The sequence below is a fragment of the Vulpes lagopus genome, chromosome 2 (genome assembly GCF_018345385.1).
Source record: "Vulpes lagopus strain Blue_001 chromosome 2, ASM1834538v1, whole genome shotgun sequence".
NCBI classification, from domain to species: domain Eukaryota; kingdom Metazoa; phylum Chordata; class Mammalia; order Carnivora; family Canidae; genus Vulpes; species Vulpes lagopus.
Genome location: NC_054825.1, coordinates 105,488,246 through 105,509,616, shown reverse-complemented (window position 1 = coordinate 105,509,616; position 21,371 = coordinate 105,488,246). Strand labels below are relative to the sequence as shown.

The window sequence follows — 21,371 nt, the reverse complement described above, 5'->3', positions numbered from 1 at the left end:
AAAACCTTTGCCTGCCCTATAAGAGGATGTCTTTTTGCACTTGGAGTCCCCTTCCATGGTCACCATCATTACTCCTGGATGGGGCCACATGTAACCTTGCCAGAAGCATGGCAGGCTAGGCCCTCCAACATCTGACTGCCTATCTTCCCAGCCCACAGCCCCAGGTGTCCCCTGCACCACCTGGCCCTGCCCTGCATGCAGCTCCCACACATGTGCAAAGCACGCAAAGCCACACCTGTACCTTTGTCCATTCCAAATTCCTCTACCTGGACAATCTGCACAGTCCACACCCCACCCTACCTCTGCTGCCATGCAGATCTCATTTCTTCCTTCCCCATGTAAAATTGACCCTTCCTCTTCTGTACTCCACAATTTAATGTCCTTATGTTTTCACGTTTCTCTCCCTCTAGTAGAATATAACTTGTTTGAGGGCAGAAATGGATCACATTTCTCTTTGTATTCCTCAGCCATAAAAATCATCCTCATGCATGTTAAATGCTAACATCTTACATCACTGTTCCATATGTTAAGTGTAGCTGATGAAAGAACAGATACATAAACATGTACTCTTCGTTGCAACCAGGGAGATATGACAATGGTTCCCTATACATAATTCACCTGCTTATGTCTTAGCTTTACAGAAAACTTCCTCTGAAGTAGAATTTCTTCAAACCACAACCACTCATCTTTCTCCACTTCCATATTCATCAACTTCAAAGGCTCTGGGAATCAACTTTTCACTTTGATTCTTATTCCCTACTATATTCTAGATCCCAAACTCCTTGGGAGGATATTGAAGGCATTACCTTTCTGTAATGCAAACATTTACTGCGCTCCTTCTTTGTACCAGGTCCTATAACTAGATGGGGAGTTTGGGGGGTAGCGAGATTACCTCATTTAATTCTCACAACAACTCTGTGAGGTGAATATTAATACCCACGTTTTTACGGATGAGAAAATTAAGTAACTTTCCCAAGGTCACATAGGTAATAAGAGATAAAGGTATCATTTGCACATAGATTACCATATTCTGGTGTTTTTTTTTTTTAAAGATTGATTGATTATTTATTTATTTATCTATTTATTTATTTATGAGAGACACAGAGAGAGAGGCAGAGACACAGGCAATGGGAGAAGCAGGCTCCCCGTGGGGAGCCCAGGATCCCCACAGACCCCAGGATCCCAGGACCCCAGGATCACGACCTGAGCCAAAGGCAGATGCTCAACCACTGAGCTACCCAGGAACTCCAACTGACCATATTCTGAAGACACATTCCTTTTCTCCATTCCAGCATGGGGGACAAGGGACAAATATTCTAGGCTGGTTACTGGTTTTATGTCCTTCCTATAATACGTCTATTGTATTTCAAAGACTTGAAATATTTTTAAAGCCACAGAGTATTTCCCATCAAAATGGGTAAAGCTTATCTTTGACAAGAGATAAAAGCAATGAAGCTCCTGGCTTTGAGTTAAAACCACATGTATGCAAAGGTTATTGTATTACTCAAGACCATTTTTACTCTGTCTTTGGCTGTAAGACACCCAAGCATAGTGGGTGCAGAAGGAAGGCAGTGGAGGGGCTTCCCCAAGGAAGGACCATAGACTCATGGGCCTTTCACAATCTGCCAAAGGTGCTTCAAAAAGTGTCATTCAGGTCTCAGACCCTTTGACAAAAACAACTATTTTTAAGAACAGGAAGAGTTGGGGGGTTTTTTATATCTCCTTACAAGAAATTTCCATCCGTTGCCTTTTCATTTTACTTTTCATTCAAAAGCACAGCATATTTCTATATTGAAAACTTCCTAGGAAGCGGAGAGCCATTTCTCACACTCTGAGTCAGGGTTTTGCTCTGATGAGGTAAACAGCATGCATCCTGAAAACTCTTACTAGAGAGAGCCACTGAAACCTTTTAGATCAAAAGGAAATGATTTAAAAAAAAAAAAAGAAATGATTGGTAAACACTTTGAGTCTGGGTTCTTCTGTGGCAAATGGAAAATACAGAGAAGCAGTAATCCTGAATGTTAGCATCAGGTTCAAATAACATCTCCACAGAAGAACAAGAACTGATCTGGAAATGGGCTCTTTCAAGTCAGACCCAGGTTTCAAGGGTCCTGCCACTCACACAAGGAGGGCCCTCCCCATGAGAAAAAGTGACATCGAATAAATTATAAATTATAAACAAAGCTGTGGTTTATCTAACAACAGGCAAAACCTACCCCCCCAAAATTATGTGATATTTTTATTAACCACCTCCTGATACATTTCAGTAGTGCTTCTTTTTCTACAATTTTTGGGCTGCATACCCTTTTTAATCACTTCTTCCTGTAAATATTTTGTATTACTTTTTGTAGAGAGAATAAAAGTTAATCCTGGAGAGTTTTTTTTTTTTAGCTTGATTAAAATTTGGGATTCTTTTCAACTTTAATAGCTTAAGAATAAATGTTAGCTTCTCAAATCATGTTAATATAAATTTTTTAAGACTGTCAGATTTGAAGAAATCTCTATCAAGTTTCATACAGGAACAGTAAAATCTGGGAAATTTTCTCACAGACTACCTACTGGCTCCATAGATTTTAGATCTTGTTTCTCTTTCACCACCCACATGCTTTCTGTACTAGGTTCTGTAAAAAGCATTCTCGTTATGTGTTCTTGTATGTGTTAAAAGCTGAGTGAGTAGGCACTGTAGCCAGTAAGAATATCTCTGAAAGCCGTTCCTACCCCAGGACAACTATCCATAGCTTACCTCTTCAGGAAAGTGACTGCAAACCACATAAGTAAATCTCAAATTAAAAGTATCCATAAGTCAACTTTCCCTGGGCCCAATCCCAAAATCCCCATGGTCTCTCCAAAGGAGGTGGGTCAGAGTGGAAAGAGGAGTCTCAACTGATTATAGTTAAAATATGTTTTGCAAATTTTATAAACTACACCATCACATGACCATTTTTTATCCTGACCCTTTCCAAAGCCTTAGGAGGGACCTCGGGAAATGACAGGCCCTATGTGGCTCAAGCTGCCTTTACTTCACAGTAAAAGCCACCTCTCTGGGTTCCCTGGTTTTTCAGGCCCTCCATCTGCCACTAGTAATCAACCGAAAAAAACATGCATGAGCTCAAGAACTCATCTTCCACCAGCCCCTCCATAATTGCATATACTCGTTCATTTATTTCTTACAGCAACACTGAGGAGTGCTACCCCCACGTGCAGACAGGAAACAGGCTCGAAGTCACCAGGGAGCAGAGCAGAACCCAGAGCAAACTCCCAGAAGCCCTTACTACATTCAATAGCTGCTTCCTACAGTCTTTTTTTCCCCCAGAACAGAAAACATTTTAAGTATAGATATGAAGAAGGAATAAAAAAAAAAGTGACTTTTAGAGTCCTATTACCTAGATACAACCTTAGTAAGATTTTGGTATATTTCTACATTTTATGGAAAACAGAAATTGAAATTATTACATTAAATAAACCCATTTTTCCTCATTTTTAAAGAAACACAAGTTCCTTGTCAAAAATATGAAAAATCCTGAAGACACTAAAAACCATCTGTATTAGTTTTCTGGGGCTGCTATCCCAAAATCCAGCAAAATGGGTGGCTTAAGCGACAGAAATGTAATGGTCTCATCCTTGTGAATGCTAGAAGTCCAGCAACAAGCTGTTAGTGAGGCTGCTTCCCTCTGAGGGCTGTCAGAGAGAATCAGTTCCATACTTCTCTTCAAGCTTCTGGTGGGTCACTGGCAATCTGTGGCATCCCATGGCTTTAGAAGCATCAAAGAGCACCAGGCATATTTTATTAGGGTCCCACCCTACTTCAATATGACCTCATTCTGATTTAACTCATTACATCTGCAAATATCTTGTTTCCAAAAAAAATGTCACATCAGCTGAGGGCTAGAGATTTGATGTGCAAATTTTAAGGGGACACAATTCAACCCATCACATCATCCCAAAACCTACAAGAGAAAGAAAACCTGTGTTGGCAATTTCTCATTGGGTAATTTTTTAAAGTATGGCCACAGATTATTTTGACATGGCAAGTGGGATCCGTGTCCCCTTTCCTAAGAGTCTGGGCAAGGCGATGACAGCTCTACTCAGTGATGCCAGTTCATATTCAAATCATCAGAACCCAGGTACTAGACAGGGAGTGAAAGAGTTTCCAGATGTTTCCAGCCCCAACTGTCAAGTAATCCCCAGTTGGAGTCTTACCACCTGAGGTCCCAGACCTCACTGAGTAAAAACAAACTATCCCTACTCATCCTGTCCCAATTCCCAACCAACAGAACCTGGGAGCACAAGAAAACGGTTGCTTAAGCCATCCATTTCTGGGGGGAGCTAGTTACACAGAAATAGTACCTAGAAATGTTATGGTTCTTAGTTTTTTTTTTTTTTAATGTGCCTTTAAAAATATATCTCCCTAGAGTGAGTCACTGACTTCATAGATCAAAAGGAAATGATAAATTATTTATCTGATTCTTAGATTTTCTTTAAGAATAGAAAAACACCTAAACTACATTTCTAAACATTAGCATTGGATATAATAAATAAAACGACTCCATCCATAAGGAACACAGGGACATCCTCAAGTCTCAGGTGGAGGAAGAGACCAAGTGAAGCCTACTAATTCAACAGTTGCTAACGTGGGGTTTACCAGTCTCCCCCAATTAAAAGTACAAGTCAGATAAACATCAGAGTCTTACAGATGCAGAAAACATGTGAGGCTCTTGGAAACAAAAATGTGCCACATTACTCAGCCCTCATTTTAAGAAAGGGAGAGTGTTAGTATCTCAACGAGATAAACAGGTATGCCAACATTAACACACACCAGAACCACATCAGTTTAAGTGGTCATCAAATGATAATTCTCCTGAAAAATGGGGTAAAGCATGAGGTGCAAGAAAGACACTTCCTGGAAATTGGGGGAGTCTCAGGGGGAACAGTACAGGGAGGCTCCGAAGATCAACTTCATCCTCTAGATGCACGACCAATCAAACCACGTGCATACCAATCGAATATCTGTGTTTTGGTCCAAAGTGAGTAAGACTGGTCCTATAAATCCTGTGGATCATAATTTCCTCACTACTGAGTTGTTCATTACTGAGCTTGACTGCTCTTTTGGATAGCAGAAGTCTTCAAGCATTTTTTAAGGAAGGGACAGGATGGTCCATGGTGCCTTGAAAATCTGAAAGCAAATGCTATTGCCTTGAAAGACAAAAGACTTAGCTAGAAATAAGGTGTTCCCAGCACTTTCCCCTGAAGACTATTAGATGGCTTTCCACTGTCTTCTGATCAGCAGTACTGCAGAAAACCCTAAGGCAAATGGGATTTTGGTTTTTGCATAGCTAACTTGCTTCTTTTTGCCTAAGTGCTCATAAGATCTATTTCTTATATCCTTGAAATATAAAAACGTTGCCATTTGCTTTTCTTGGAATATACTGAATCCTCTCCATCTATATATTTAGAAAACACGTGTTAAATTAAGTTTTTAGTTGTTGCTTCTGTTTTCCGTAGCAACAGGAATCATAGGTTGACTTGTTTTCCCCTCTCCAAATATCACCTCCCATGCTGGGTCAATTTTTTTAATCTTTTCCTCTAGATTCTGAGAACCTTCCTCAGTATAGTTCTTTAAATCACTGATTCCACATTTGACAACATCCTCTAGTATTTAGATCTGAACTGTTACTGCGTCTTTAATCTTCCTTTAATCCCATATTTCTTGAGACTCTGCCTAGTGCTCTGATTCAGACATGCTGGGTTTGCAATTCCCCAATTCTAGGCATTCTCTCACCTCGAGGGCTTCACATATCATACTCTTTTCCCCAGAACACTTCCCTGTCCTTGCACTTGGCAAACTTCACATTTCTCTTCTTCCTCTTTTGCTTCCTCCCTGCCCTCACCTTCCAAGAAGGGAAATAAATCCACACTTGGTGTTTGTCAGCAGACACAGCATCATCATTGCCCTTGGCCTCCCTCTACCTACCAGAGTGCATCTGATCTCCCTCTCAAGCTACAACCCAGCCTGCTATACACAACTCTCATCCCCCCACCCTCCTCATCCACATCCACTGCCAGACAGAAATGGGACATACCCTATCCCTGCTGCCTTGGGTGTGTAGTTCAAAGTTGGAAGACGTTCCCCCTTCAGTTAATGCCGTTTTAAACTAGGAGTCCCTGACTCTGTCTTTTTAAACAAATCTTAGGAACTATTAATTTCAAGAAGTTTATCCTTGAACATACATTAGAAGCCTTCACTGTGTCCATATATTACATTAGAGATTCTTACTGAAGGGACCTAAATACATAAGAATATGCACAGACAGCTGAGGCACATGTACAATAAAGCACAGTTCCACCAATGTTATCAGACATTAGGTAATGTATTTGCAGTATTTTCAGGCATTAGGTAAACTGTATGGTGAGGAAGAAGACACTAGCCTCCCAGGAAAGAGAATGGTCTCCACTTTCGAGATGTCTTCCTTTTGGCAGGTGTGGGACTTACCTTCTAGTGTCTCCATCTCCTGGATTTCAACAGAATCTCAGGGCTGAGAGATTCCATTCGTTCAATATACGAACTTGTATGAAAACTTGCTTCTGCTTCCTGCTGAGGGAATTCAGGTCATAAGAATTTATTTTCTAGTAAAATCTCACAGATAACTAAAGTGACTTGTGATTCATTAATGCATATGATGTAGCAAAAACATATACTAATGGTTCTAGTTACGATTTTTTTGTTAAAAGCAACTAGCATATTTGCTTGGCTTGAGAAGAAGTTAAATATATATATCATATCTAGCAAGTATGCCTCTTAACATTGGTATGTATGTTCCTGAAAATTTATGTAAAAAGAGGTTTTTAGGTTAACATATATTTCAAGGGACATTTCCTTTTAGAAAAATTACATCGTGAAATTTTATAAGTGAAGATTTCTTTTGAAAAATTATAACTGGGGGATCCCTGGGTGGCTCAGCGGTTTAGCACCTGCCTTTGACCCAGGGCGTGATCTCGGAAACCTGGGATCGAGTTCCACGTCAGGCTCCCTGCGTGGAGCCTGCTTCTCCCTCTGCCTGTGTCTCTGCCTCTCTCTCTGGTCTCTCATGAATAAATAAATAGAATTAAAAAAAAAAAAAAAGAAAGAAAAATTATAATTGTATTTTAATTTTTGGTAAATTTTTTTAATCTTTCATTTCTTTAAATTAGGTGCATCTATCCCTTTATGTTAACTCTTTATAATGTCAATTTATCAAAAAAAAAAAAAAGATAATAATGTCATAGGGTCTAATTTTAAAAATTAAAGACATGCAGACCCTAGGGTATTAGACTGTTTCAGAACATTTGGGTTTTATTTTTTTAAATTTGAAGGTTAGTATTAACTGACATTGGCTTTCAAAAATTTGAAATTCATATTCCCTTCACCAAAATCAAGGTAATTCTATGGCATCTACTTCTCCAGCTCTGCCTTCTTACCTTCTAAACCTACAGGATGTTGTCATGTGCATATCCTACAACCTTCACAGCATCGAAATGTTCCTTATTAGGCAGAGGAAGCTAGTTGGGGCCAAAGAGAAGAAAGACATCAGATAGAAGCAAAGAGAAGAGTAGGGGTGCACACATCCAAAGCCCTCCTCCCCCATAGCACCACCATTCCTGAAGCCACTTAAAACACTCCCTTCTTGGCAGGCAAGTCCCAACTGGCTTTCTACCATATGCAACCAAGAGTCTTCACTAATACAACTGCTTTATGTAACATCTATATTGCTATAAAGTTGGGCATAAACAATTTTTGTAATTTTTAATCTTATATTTACACAGCTCTTCAAAAGCATCTAAACACTGCTATACACATTCTCTTCTGATATGTAAAAATCATTGGGTGAAATGGGAAAGCAGCATCTACCATAGAGATAGAGATAGTATTTTAAACAGCAAACACACACACACACAAAATGTTGTCTTTCATTAAGACAAAGAATCATTTAAATTTTGCCTGAGGCCATACAGCAGGTGCAAAATGGGAACTGAGCTCAAGTCTTCCGACAGCACACCCAGGGCTCTACACCCACTCCCTTGGTCTGCTGAATCCTAGCCTGCTGCTCCTCACCCCCACACCTAAACACGCACACACAGCAAATATGCTAGAGACTGGCTCTAGGAAGGAAACCTCTCCACGATGTAAATATCTACTTTCTAACTGGTCTATTTTATAAACGTGATTTTGTAAAACAGCATCTCTTTATTGCAAGGTACACTTGTGCAGCTACTAGTTTACTTACTCAAAACTAATAAAGAATTAGTGACACCTTGTGGCAAAAACATATTAATTCATTCCTGTGCTACTATCACCCATTTTCACCTGACAGACTTGTCCAAAGGCCTTATTAAGTCGTTAAGCCAACAGCAAAAATTCTGGAAAGAAGAATCTAAGGTTACAGATTCTCCTCATAACTAGATCTCTCTTTGAATTACTCTACTTGGGCTTTAGGCCCCACTTCCCCAAAACCGCTGTTATGGTCAAGTTCACAGACACCATCCACGTGAGTAGAACCAATGGTTACTTCTCCATTCTGATCTTACCTAAGCCCTTGTACAAATAGACCAGGTTGAGCCCACTGCTCCTGAAACCCTGGGTTTCAGCGATGCTACACTGTTTCCCTCCTACCTCTCAAGCCCTCCAAGCCCCTCCAGTGCTCATGAGTACCAAACTTATATCCCTGGCCCCAACCTTTCCACTGAACTCCAGACACATCTCCAACCTTCCAACTTTATACCTCCATTTGATATCTAATAGCATCTCAAAATCTTGGGACTCTTGACTTCCTGCTTCTTCAATCTCAGTAAACAACAGGATTTTCATGTTTATTTTGCTCTAGTCAAAACCTTAGAGGTCATCTTTTCTTCCTCTACTCCTCCCCTCTATCTAATCAATCAGTAAGTTATCTGGACTCCTTCTCCAAAATGTCCCCAAGGCACTCCTCTCCATTTCCTCTATGATCACCCTAACTCAAGCCATATCCCCTCTCTTAGCCACACCACCTTCCTAAACTAGTTTTACTCTCCACCTCCTACAATCTGTTCTTCCTGTGATAATTGGTCATCTTTGTAAGAGAACTCAGAGAGGATCATCTTCCCACCTTAGAACCCTTGAATGGCTCCCCATAATCCCATCATCCCCATTCTACAAGGCCCCACCTGACTGGACTCCTAGCCACCTCTAAAAACTCACTTCCAACCATTCCCCCCCTTGCTCTCCATTTTCTGACCAACAGAAGTTAACACTTCTGTTACTTAAACATGACAACTTTGCTGCTGCCTTCAGGACAGTGCACCAGCTACTCTCCTCTGCCTGTGCTGCTCCCCAACAATTTGATGTGATTGGCTCCTTCCTAGGGCATACAGGTCTCATGTTAAATACTCCCTTCGCAGCCTTTTCTAAAGCAGTGGCTAAGGATCTTCCTATCCTAACACCCTGTTGTGTTTTCATCACAGTTTTTATGATTCCATGAAATTGTTTTCTTGCTTTTTCAATTCATTTGCCTATCATCTGTCTCCCTTCACTAAAATGAGAGTCCCATCTATTCCTAGTTCTTCCTAAGTGCCTGGAACAAGGAAGGTGCTTGATGTTTATTGGATAATAACTGTCATAGGTTCTTTCTTACTTTCTCTTACCATGCTTAGAAATATTTCATGGGCACCTGGCTGGCTCAGTCAGAAGAGTGTGCAACTCTCGATCTCAGGGTTGTGAGTTCAATCCTCACAGATTACTTAAAAAATAATAAAATCTTTTAAAAAAAATATTTCAGAAACTAGAGCCATTCACTCATTTTCATACTCGAAAAGAAGCTCCTCATTCTTTTCTTGGATAAACTGTATACCTGTGTCATTCAATCATTCATTCATTCATTCAATAAACTATTAAAGACAAACACTAAGCCATGTCGTAGGGCCAAAAACATGAATAGGACCCAATTCTTATGCTCAAGAAACTCCTGGCCTAGTTGTGGAGGCAAACACATCAGCAAGTTATTATAAATGCCATGTGGTAAATAAAAGATGGAAATATGATCAAGGACTATTGAGCCCCAGTTAAAGGCATCAGAAATGTGCTTCTGGAGAAAACAGGGGCTGTGGCTTAAAGAATGAGCAGAAAATTGGCTAGAAGGAATAAAGGGAAATAAATCAGAGGCAGAAAGCATAGTAATCTGCACAGTGGGACTGCTAAGGTTCAGCTATTCTTGGGGGGCAGGGAGAGGACAAGGAGAAATTAGCACAACGAGATGGGAAAAATAGACAGCACCAGGTAGTAAAGGGCTTACATATAGCACACGCAAGGAGCTTGAACTACAGGGCAAAGAGGTTACAGAAACGTCTGAGGAGGGACCTAGCATGATCAGAGCAGCAATGCATTTAGACCATTCTGTGGTTGCACAGAAAAGACACTCAGGCTGTCTGGATCTGGTTAGAGGCGGGTAAGAATAGTAGGTAGGGATCCAAAAAAGAGGTCTCAGAATCAAAAAAATTTAGGAGATAAAATTGGTGTAACTTGGTGATTACTGGGGATACAGAGAATGAGAATGAGAGAGAGAGAGAGAGAGACATAGCAAGAGACATTTAGGGATGGGAAGATAAAGAGCATAAGCTGATACTTCAGTGCATGGGTTCTAGACTCAGGCAGATATGGCTTTATATCTCAGTGTTGTCACTCACTTGCTGTATAACCTTGGTAAGTGACTTTAACTTCTTTAAAGCTGCAGTTCCCTTTTAAGAACCTACCTCACAGTGTCATTGTAAAAACTAAGGGAAATCATGTATAACGTGCTTGGCATATAATGTCTGCTGTATCAGAAACACCTGTTAATTACTAAGAAATTTGAAAATTATTATCTACCCACCTGGACTGGCGTCGTCTACCTTTTCTATCACCATGCACGCTTCCAGACAAGCAATTGTGCATGAGGACCCATGCCTTCTTGCTTACATCATACCATCAATCCTGGCTCTCCCTGATAAAATGTCCATTCTGCTCTCTCTCTCTCTCTCCTCATTCCTATGAGCATACCCATTTACAATCAAATCTCTCCTTAAAAAATATAAAACTTTCTCTTGGCCCCATTTCCCTCTGGCTGCCATCCTGTTTCTATTCCTTTGTACCAAACCTCCCTGAGTCACAAAGTTCTTTCTTCCCATTCTCTTCTAAATCTATAACTGAACTTTGTCCTCTCTAACTCCACTGCAGGCACCCTTTGCTCCATCATCAACGATCTCTATGTTGCTAGATTCAATGTTCACAGCTTGGGTGTTTTTCTGTATGTTGGTAAACTGAACACCAATAAAAATTAATTTATTTAAAAAAAAATGTTCACAGCTTGCTTGCATTAGCCATCTTATCTTCCTTCTCCTTGAAACACTTTCATCACTTGATTCCCAGTGAACAGACTGTCTGCAATTTCTTCCGTTTCTCTGGCCACTCTTCATCAGTATCCTTTGTTGGTTATTTTTCATCTTTCCAGCCTCCATGCTCAAGGGCTCATGTCTTCTCTCTACACTCCTTAGCAATCTCATCAAATCTCATGGCTTTAAATTGCCTCTTTATATCATTAGCCCAAAAACTCGTATCTCTTCTCTGGACTCATCCCCCAAAGCCCCAGATTCCCATGTCAAACTGTCTCCTCAACATCTTCACTAGGATGACTAACATGCCTTTCAAGCTTAATGTACCTATGAACTTCTAATGCTCTCTCCAAAACCTGCTCCTCTCCAGTGTTCCTATGGAAGTAAATGGAAACTCCATTCTTGGCATAGCTTCTAGCCAGGACTGAGTGGTAGCTTGAATGAGACAACCCTCTTACAGGAGTAACTGTAAAAACTGAAGCTAAAACTAAAAACTAAAATAAAAACCACACAGACTGTTTGAAGGCACTGGAGAATAACTAAGGCAGTCAGGACATGAGGGACTGGGATCCCAGTGAGAAAGAAAATACATGGGAATACAGAACTCCTTCATTGCTTTTCTCCTGGGGTATTTGTTGAGTTTCAGAACAGGGCGTTTAAGGGCAAGCAGAAAGCAATGGTCTAGAGTTGTCAGGAGTCTTTCAGATCCGGGGAAATAAAATTACAGATGAGAACAGAAGACAGAAGTCGAAGGGACAAGACCCCAGACAAAGGGGGATCACAGGGAAGTAAGCCTGACAACTTTGTATGGCCTTTATCCTTAAGGCATTTGTTGAATTTTAAGCTCCAAGGACACTAGAAATCAAGAAACCAACAACACATTGCAAAGTGGCTAAGAAGGTAGGCAGAGCTTTCATTAACCTCACAGGCTTGGGAATACAAAAATGGGAGCTCAAGGTCCCCTAAAGATGGGAACCTGCTGAACACCCCAGGTTTTCTGCTGAGATTCCTAAAGGCCTATGTTCTGGGATCAGAACAAAACAGAAAGCTATCAGCCCTCCCAAAACTTGAATCCTTGATTAGTTCCTCTGCTCCCACTCTAATTGCCAGCCAGGATAAAATTAAATCCTCCAGGAAGACAGAACATCAGCCAGAGCCTCTCTGCAATTTTTTCTACACAGTATTCAACATGTACTCAAGAACTTAAGAGTGACCTTTAGCTCCTTTCTTTCTCAAGTGTCCCATTTCTAATTCATCTGTTTCTACCTTCAAAATAGGTTTGGGGATCTCTCTGACTGCATCTCACCCCTCCACTGCCTGGTCCCCAATCCAAACCACTTTCTTAGCCAGGCTAACTGTTCGATTCGGTCTGCTTCTGCCCTTGCCCCTGCTTCAGTCTATTCTCAACCCAGCAACTAGAATATAAATGCTTCTTTAAAAAATTAAATTATGTCAAGGTCCTATTCAAAACCCTCTGGGGTTTTGGGTTTTTTTTTAAGATTTATTTATTTATTCATGAGAGACAGAGGGAGAGAGAGAAAGAGAGAGAGAGAGAGGCAGAGACACAGGCAGAGGGAGAAGCAGGCTCCATGCAGCAGCCTGACGCGGAACTCGGTCCCGGGACTCCAGGATCGTTCCCTGGGCTGAAGGCGGTGCTAAACCACTGAGCCACCTGGGTTGCCCCCTCTGGGGTTTTTAACCTCAGAGTAAAAGTTCATCTTTATGCTGACCTACAAGTCACAAGGATCTGAAGTCATGAATTCTGACTTAATCTTCTAATGCTCTCCTCTGCCCCGTCCACCCTAGCCTCCTTCTTTCTTACCTTGAACACACCCGGTTTGTACCTGCCTTAGAACTTTGCACTAACTCCTTCTTGGAATCTTAGTCTCAAGTTTCTCTGCTCCACCTCCTTCACATCTTTACTCAAATGCCACCTTCTCAGTGAAGGCTTCCCTGACCAATCTAAAATCTCTAGGCCGCCGTCCACCTCTGACACTTCCAGGCCTGCATTTTATCCTTAGCTCTTATAATTATCTAACATATAGACTCTACTCAGAGTTCTCCAAGGACCTGGGGCTTTTGAGCCTTTGAACAAGCCACTTCTGAATATGCATCCCCGGGACTCTCGCCGATCAAAATACTATCACCCGGGATCCCTGGGTGGCGCAGCGGTTTAGCGCCTGCCTTTGGCCCAGGGCGCGATCCTGGAGACCCGGGATCGAGTCCCACGTCGGGCTCCTGGTGCATGGAGCCTGCTTCTCCCTCTGCCTATGTCTCTGCCTCTCTCTCTCTCTATCTGTGACTATCATAAATAAAAATTAAAAAAAAAATTTAAAAAAAAAACACTATCACCCATCAAACATAATTATGATGTCACTTTCTCCTGCAGTCCTTTCAAAATTAAGTGATCAGGCCTAAAATTTTCATGCAGCGTTTACCCCTAGCACTCACTACACACCTTTAAGTCAGGATTATTTATACAATTACCTGCACGCTGGCTTTAAATCTTAATCCTCAAAGGGCAGGAGGAATCTAGATCTTAATATAATGGCTCATCATTTACCAGACACAGTTCCATTTTATGCTTATTAATACTTTTAATCCTCATCACAAGCCTTAACAGATAAATTCTACTACCCCCCCCCCCCCATTTTACACACCAGGAAAATGAAGCACGGAAGCATTAACTTGCCAGAGGTGGTGGGCCTGACACACCGGCAGAACCTGGATTCAAATTCAGACAGAAGTTAGCCGAACTGGAGAGAATGCGAGTGCAAGTAACCGATCGTTCGGGAATACATACACTTCGCAGACACAAACTATGTATTTTTAAACATTGCTAATACTAAAACTAAAGCACCTGCAATTCTAGGCACAGACCAACCTCATGATGCTTCGCTCTTACAGAGTCTGGGGGCCTGATAGATCAAGGCACAGGAGCCCCGAAGGGCTCTGCAAAACACCCAACCCTTTGCGAAATCAGAGGTCTGCGGGCGGCGCCTGCGGCTCCGCAAGCCCAAAGGTCCTCCGGGGCGCTACCACAGAGCCGTAGGCGGGGGAGGGCCACGGGGCGCGGCGAGCCCGGCTCCAGCTCTCCGCTGGGAGACGCCAGGCGGCCCTCGCCCCGCCCTGGCACGTAACAGAGCGGCGAGCCCGGCTGCAGCGTCCGCGCCCACACTGGGGAGCAGCCCCGGGGAGCGGCGCGGCGGAGCGCGCCCCTGAACCACGGGAGCACGTGTGCCCGGGAGAATGGCGCTGACACCAGCCCCGCAAAGCCAGACTCTGCAGCGGGAACGTGGGCCGCCGCGGTGCTCGTCGAGGTCCCCGAAGCCGCCCGGCCCGACGCGCCCCGGAGACAGCCCCTAACCCGCACCCACACCGGCCGCGGAAACGCCGGCCGCCGGAAACAGGAGCCGGAAGTGCCCCGGGGGGCGGGCCTTCCCGCGAAAACCGCCGGCCGGAACTGCCGCGAGGTCCCGCCCACCGGCGGAAGTGTGGGTTGCGGGGCAACCGAAGTGGGCGCCTTCGGCTGGCTCAGGGCTCCCTGGAGCAAGCCGAGCCTAGCTCCCACCTCTTGTCCCGGCAACCTCCCGCCCCGCCCGCCGTCCTTCTTGCCGCCTCTTCTAGCCTCGCGGAATCCTTGCCCTTGGCACCACGGACACGTCTCCGGCTCCCACCACCACGTCGCGCCCACCTGCTTGAAAGCCAGTTTCCAGCGGAAGCGGAGCGACCCGGCCCCCGGCGTGGCGTCCAGGCTCTCGGACCGCACCTCCCCCGCCATGGGCACCTACACCTACACCAGCCGGCCCCGGGCCCTGCCCTGCCAGCGCCGCCGCTACAGGGACAGCCTGAAGCAGCCGTGAGTGAGCACCTGCCCCCATCGCGGCGCCGCGGGGTGCGGGCCTGCGCTGCTGCCCCCTCCCCACTACCCTGCCGAAATAAAAGATCTTCCCTAAAGAACTGCCCCGTGGCGTGGAGGCGCGAAGCCAAGGGGTGCGGGTGGCCTCCGGCGGATAACTCAGTGGTAGAGAGCTGCGGGCGTGATCGATTAACGTGTACGAGAAACCCCCTGCTTTCACCACGGTTGAGTCCCTTGTTGTCCAACTGTAAGCACCTTACTAGGGGCATCCATGCACATCTCCCTGCGCCCACGGGACTGCGAAGTGGGTTTAATAACTCCCATTATGCAAATGAAGACACAGGCTACAAAGGTGTCAGAACACGATGGCATGTCCGGGATGAGAGAGCCAAGCAAAGCTCTCTCCACATCCCGTCTTTGGCCAGGAATCAGGTTATCCTTCCATGCTGGACCCCAAATTGTAGCTTTACATTAGTGAGTATGTATTTGCAAATATTCAAATATCCACATTTCACTATTCGAAGTAATGTTTATGGGCCTCTCTAAAGCTTATAGTTCTTTCTGTAAGACTCAAATTTTGGAACCAGCAGAACTTCCCAAGAATGCAGGCTCCATGGAAGCTGGAATCTTCGTGTCTTTTGTCCACCTGGGATTGTGCCTGGCACATAGGAAGCACTCAACGCAAATTGTTGAATTAATGATTGAACACAACAGCCAAGTAACTCTTGATGCTCCTTTCAAACATTGAGTCCCAAGTTCATAATTATCTCATTATAACAAATTTTTTAAAATAAATGCCCATCACTTTAAGAAAACCAAAACGGAAAATTTTAATGTATACAGGGATTATTTATATTATAAAAGCATTAAAATCCTTTTTAATCCTTTTAAGGCCATTTAACATCTTACCTTCAAAAACACTTTCTGGTGGCTCAATGGGAAATTATCAGAGAGGGAGACAAACCATGAGAAACTCTTAACTATAGGAAATAAATTGAGGGTTACTGGAGAGGAGGTGGGGGGGGTTACGGATGCTATATGCAACTGATAAATTATTGAACTCTGCATCTGAAACTAATTATGTACTATACTTTGGCTAATTGAATCTAAATTTTTAAGAAAGAATTTAAAAACCACTTCCAGAAACGCTTTCTGGTGGCTTTAAGTGGCTGCTTACAAATCATTACTATTAAATTACACCAACAAATGAAATAAAATATCAATGGTGGTTCATTAGGAATGATTTATATATATATATATATATATATATATATATATATAGCTGGTTGATAAGTTGCAGGACCTTGCTTATATTGAAGCCATCTATTGTAAGGTCATTGGAAGGAGTATGTGTGTATTTGATTTTTCAGTTTAAAATTATCTGTAAATTATATGTAGTGGTGATTTTCCGTTAATAAAAGTAATATATGCCTGCCAGAGCAAATGAAAAGTACAAAAAAAAAAAAGATGAAAAAGGCAAATTATCTCCTTCCCACCTTTATTCCCACTGCCTTAACAATCTTCTATTATTCTTTTACACCTCCATTATTGAGCATATGTATATTTATAGAGGAACTTTATTTCCAAAATTGAATCATACTACACATTTTAATCTGCAATTAGGTTTGCCCCCTTTTTTATAACCTCTAATTCTTTTTTTCTAATTTTTTTACATATACATACACATATATATTTAAATCTACATACATAGACTCCTGTGGCTCATGCTTGGGTACATTCTTAATACTCAACCCCTTCCCTTGTAAATTTGCTTTTCCCTCCTGCCCCCAAGGTAAACCATGTTAATGCCCTTGAATGAATGTCTCTGGACTTTTCTCCACACTCACATGTTTATGTACAAATCTATACATACAAGTACACACAGAGATTTTTGTCTACTTCATAGTAATGCTAACATACTATACACAATTCTCAACATCTTCCTTTTCTCACTTAATTCTTTGTAGAACTCCCTCCAATTATTTTTAATAGCATGATATCCCCTGGTATGAATGTACTATGCCTTATTAGAATTTTCCACTATTGATAGAAATTCAGTTGGCTTCAAGTGTTTAACCACAAAGAGGAAGGTTTCAATAAACAACTTTATGTGCTCACTTTTTTATTTCTATGAAGTAGCTTCCCGGGATGGGATTGTTAGGTCATGTATATTTTTAACATGCACAGATGGAACAATATGCCTTTTCTTTAGTAATGTTTAAGCATAACTTTTTTTTCCTCCATCCTCATCAGCAATAGGTGTTATGGATTTTTTTTCTTTTTGGCTTTTGATACTGTGAAATCAAAACCAAAATTTTTCCTCTTTGTTATTTATGTTAATTAGCACTAGGAAGGGGCACCGGGGTGGCTCAGCATTTGAGCATCTGCCTTTGGCTCAGATCCTGATCCTGGGATCCTGGGATCGAGTTCCGCATTGGGCTCTCTACAGGGAGCCTGCTTCTCCCTCTGCCTGTGTCTCTGCCTCTCTCTGTGTCTCTCATGAATAAATAAAATCTTTAAAAAAAAAAATAGCACTAGGAGGTTTTAATCAAGTAAGCATCCTTTAGATTTTTTTCTATTTTAAAAAATCACTGAGTACAATGTATAGAGCAGTTTAAGAGAAAAATGTTGTTTCAGACAGTTAAGAGACTATTACTTTTCCTAGTCCAGTTAAAATATAGTGGTAGCAATGAACAACAGATAGATGTGAAAAAGATTTGGGGAGGAGAATCAATAAGACTTGCTGGACACGGGCAGTGAGGAAGAGAGAAGGATCATAGATGACTCCCAGGCTTCTAGATTAAGCCAGCTGGTTTAATGGTACCATTTAATGAAATAGGGAGCACTAAAGAAGTAACAAGTTGGAGTGATAATTAGTTCAATTTTGAGGTTGCTTTTTAGACATTGAGTATATCAATTGAGTATATCCAATTGAGTATATCAATTGAGTATATCCAATTGAGTATATCAATTGGATTTACATTCCTGGAGCTCAAAGAAGAGTTCTGAGCTAAAGGTAAAATAAAATTGGGAGTTTTAGGTATATGGATTATGAATAAAGCCTTGAGAGTGAATGAGTTCATTGAAGGGCAAGAGACGGCCTGGCCCTGAGGAAATCCTCTGGTACTGGAGGAGTCAGTAAAAACACGCTGAGAAAGAACAGTCAGAAGTCCTAAAAAAACAGAAGACTATGATGGCATCATGGCAGCTAGGAAAGAGAATGCTTCAGTGAAGGAGTGGCCAGCTGAGCCAAACACTGCCCAGCAGTCCAGTAAGATGGGCAGTGTTACATACCTGGTTTTTAAGTAATACAAAGACAGGCTATCCAACAGTGGTTTTAATATATGATTAAAAAAAAAAAACAACAACAACTTACTGGAAACACACACACACACACACACACACACACACACACACACAACAACTTACTGGGCACCTGAGTGCCTCAATTGGTTAAACCTCTGCCTTCAGCTCAGGTCATGATCCCAGGGTCCTAGAATCAAGCCCCCACATTGGGCTCCCTGCTGGAGCCTGCTTCTCCCTCTCCCTCTGCTGCTGCTCCCCCTGCTTGTGCTCTCTTGCTCTCTCTGTCAAAGAAATAAATAAAATCTTTAAAAAAAAAAAAAAAAAGGCAACTTACTACCCCTCTCAAAGTCATTTCTGGTAGAATACTGTTATTGGTATAGGTCACTATTTGGTTTATAGCCATACACAGATGTCATTTAAAGAACCTCAAATGAAAACATCCAACTGTATGGTTTTCACTATTGATATTCTGATCCCCCACAATAAAAATTCTATTAAAATGTAAAAATATCATTTTTAAAATATATCTTTGAGGTTAAAGAGCAATGAGAAATTTGACTTACTTTTTAAGCCTGATTCTGTGAATCCTTTCATTCCTTGAATCCAACTACTGTCAGTACTTTTAGGCAGGCCCCTTTCCAACTGTCCATTTTCACATTTATCAAGTAGTCTAACAGATTTACAGCCCTAAATCCAGCTCTGCCACTTACTAGCCAGGTAACCTAGGGCACATTCCTTTCTGAATTTCTTTCTTCTTCTGTCAGATGGGAATCATGGTTCCCAACTCTCAGCTCATTGTGAGCAATAAATAAAATACATAGTGGGCCTGGCATACAAGCATTCCATAAATGATCATCCTTTGTCATGGACAGTGCAGAAACAAAAATCTGTTTTCTTAATATTTGTGTCTTAGTCTAAATCCAATTCAAAATGAGTTGACTGCACAGCCAACACTGTAACAATAGTTATTTAGAATTTGCTATTTTACAGAGCTGAAGAACCTATACATTATGGAAACATAATGTATGACAGAAGGGTGATCCGAGGCAATACTTATGCTGTACAGACAGGACCATTGGTAAGTATAATTTGAATATTCTAACACAGAGTTTTTCAAACTATTTGTGCTAAAGGACCAGTTTGTTTGTTTAAATTTCCAATTTGCTGCAGACTAAAACAGTTACAAAATAAAATACTGATAAATTACTAGAAAAATGAAATTAAAAAAAAAAAAAGACATGCCAAATACAAGGCTGATGGTGGGTGCTGGGGCACGGGCAGTGGGGGAATAGGGAATTAGTGTCTAATGAGTACAGAGGTTCAGCTTTGCAAAATGAAGAGTCTGGAGATAGATGGTGGTAATAGTTGTACAACACTGTGAACGTGCTTAATGCCACTGAATTCTACACTTAAAAATGGCTAAGATGATAAATTTTATGTGACTTTACCACAATTTTTAAAAATAATTAAAAAATACGGAAGCCCCAATATTTTATTAGATTAACAGAGCTTTGTAAAACTGCTCTAAATGTTTGTAAACTTTTACTCTCAATTTCTATAATCAGATTTTTACAGACCAGTTCAAACAGTTCACAGACAATACTCTAAATAGCACTGGTATAACATATTTAGGATTCTTTAAATTATTTCATACTATAATACTATTTTCATTATTTAATCAAAAATTCTTTAATCCACTAAACAGATATTTATTGAGTTTTAGGTCCTGGTTGAGAACCTGGGAAACAGATGATTAGGATGTGGCATGACATTAAGAGTGATGACTTCTTGGCACAGAAATATAAATATAGTTCAGTTCATCTATAAATACTGTATGATATATTCATGCCTAACACCACATGGTGATATATGGAATATTAGATATTCTGAAACATGTACATCAAAGCTATCTAGAAAACTCACTGAAAATATGTATGTTTCAGCCCAAACCTGGAACTACTGCATTAGAACCTTCAAGGGTTGGACACAAGAATGTTCATCATTAGAAACTTCTCCAGGCAGCTCTGGTACAGCCAGTTCAGGGACCAACATTTGAAAACAACAGCTGAAACATGCAATAGAAATATATTTTTAAGCATCATCTTCTGGCAGTAGCAGTGAGTTCTGGCATACCTAAAACTAAAGGAAAAAGGAAAATCACCATATTTTGTTTTTTTAAATTAATATTGTGACGATTTGATTTTTTTTTTCTTTTTTAGTTCTCTAGTCAATTATTCAACAACTTACCTAAAAACTCTATGCTGAGACTTCCAGTTCCAGACAAGCAGGAATTTGCCAATAGCCCAAGCAAAAACAGGAAGATTCTGGAGGTGTAAAGAAGGATGTGGACTGGCTAGGGACCTCAGGATTTAAGTGACATAGTGATGAGTTCCCTAAGTCTTCTTTTTATCTCCCACATATCCCATTCAGAGCACTGGAGAAGCCTGCAACCCAGAACAACCAACAGGCACAAGCCTGCTCTCTCTATCCAAAAGACTGCAGGGATGCCTGGGTGGGTGGCTCAGAAGGTTGAGCATCTGCCTTCAGCTCAGGTCATAATCCCAAGGTCCTGAGATCGAGCCCTACATAGAGCTCCCTATTCAGTGGGGAGTCTGTTTCTCCCTGTCCTCCTGCTCATGCTCTCTCTCACTATCTCTATCTCTCTCAAATCCATAAATAAAATCCTTAAATAAAAAAAAAAAAAAAAGACTGCAAAAGGGTAACCTAGCAGAACAGAAACTTTTTAATGACCCCTCCTCATCCAAACCCCAGTGGAAAAACTATCCTGCCCCTCCCAGTGGAGTCAGCAAGACTGAGCCGGGGAACTGGA

At 41.5% G+C, this 21,371-nt stretch overlaps 2 protein-coding genes across 2 annotated transcripts in view; one reads left to right on the top strand and one right to left on the bottom strand.

The window, feature by feature from the left end:
- Window positions 1-14,529, bottom strand: part of LOC121484556 (RNA-binding protein 3-like) — a 22,481-nt gene extending 7,952 nt beyond the window's left edge. Inside the window, 3 exon segments of the mRNA XM_041743961.1 lie at window positions 6,491-6,589; window positions 7,456-7,536; window positions 14,037-14,529. Coding sequence (XP_041599895.1) covers window positions 6,491-6,506 — 16 coding nt within the window. The 5' untranslated portion in view covers window positions 6,507-6,589; window positions 7,456-7,536; window positions 14,037-14,529.
- Window positions 10,663-21,371, top strand: part of RSPH3 (radial spoke head 3) — a 24,270-nt gene continuing 13,561 nt past the window's right edge. The window contains exons 1-5 of the mRNA XM_041732530.1: window positions 10,663-10,708; window positions 11,222-11,299; window positions 12,221-12,276; window positions 14,520-15,235; window positions 19,532-19,619. Of these exons, the coding sequence (XP_041588464.1) occupies window positions 10,663-10,708; window positions 11,222-11,299; window positions 12,221-12,276; window positions 14,520-15,235; window positions 19,532-19,619 (984 nt within the window). The remainder of the gene's footprint in view (window positions 10,709-11,221; window positions 11,300-12,220; window positions 12,277-14,519; window positions 15,236-19,531; window positions 19,620-21,371) is intronic.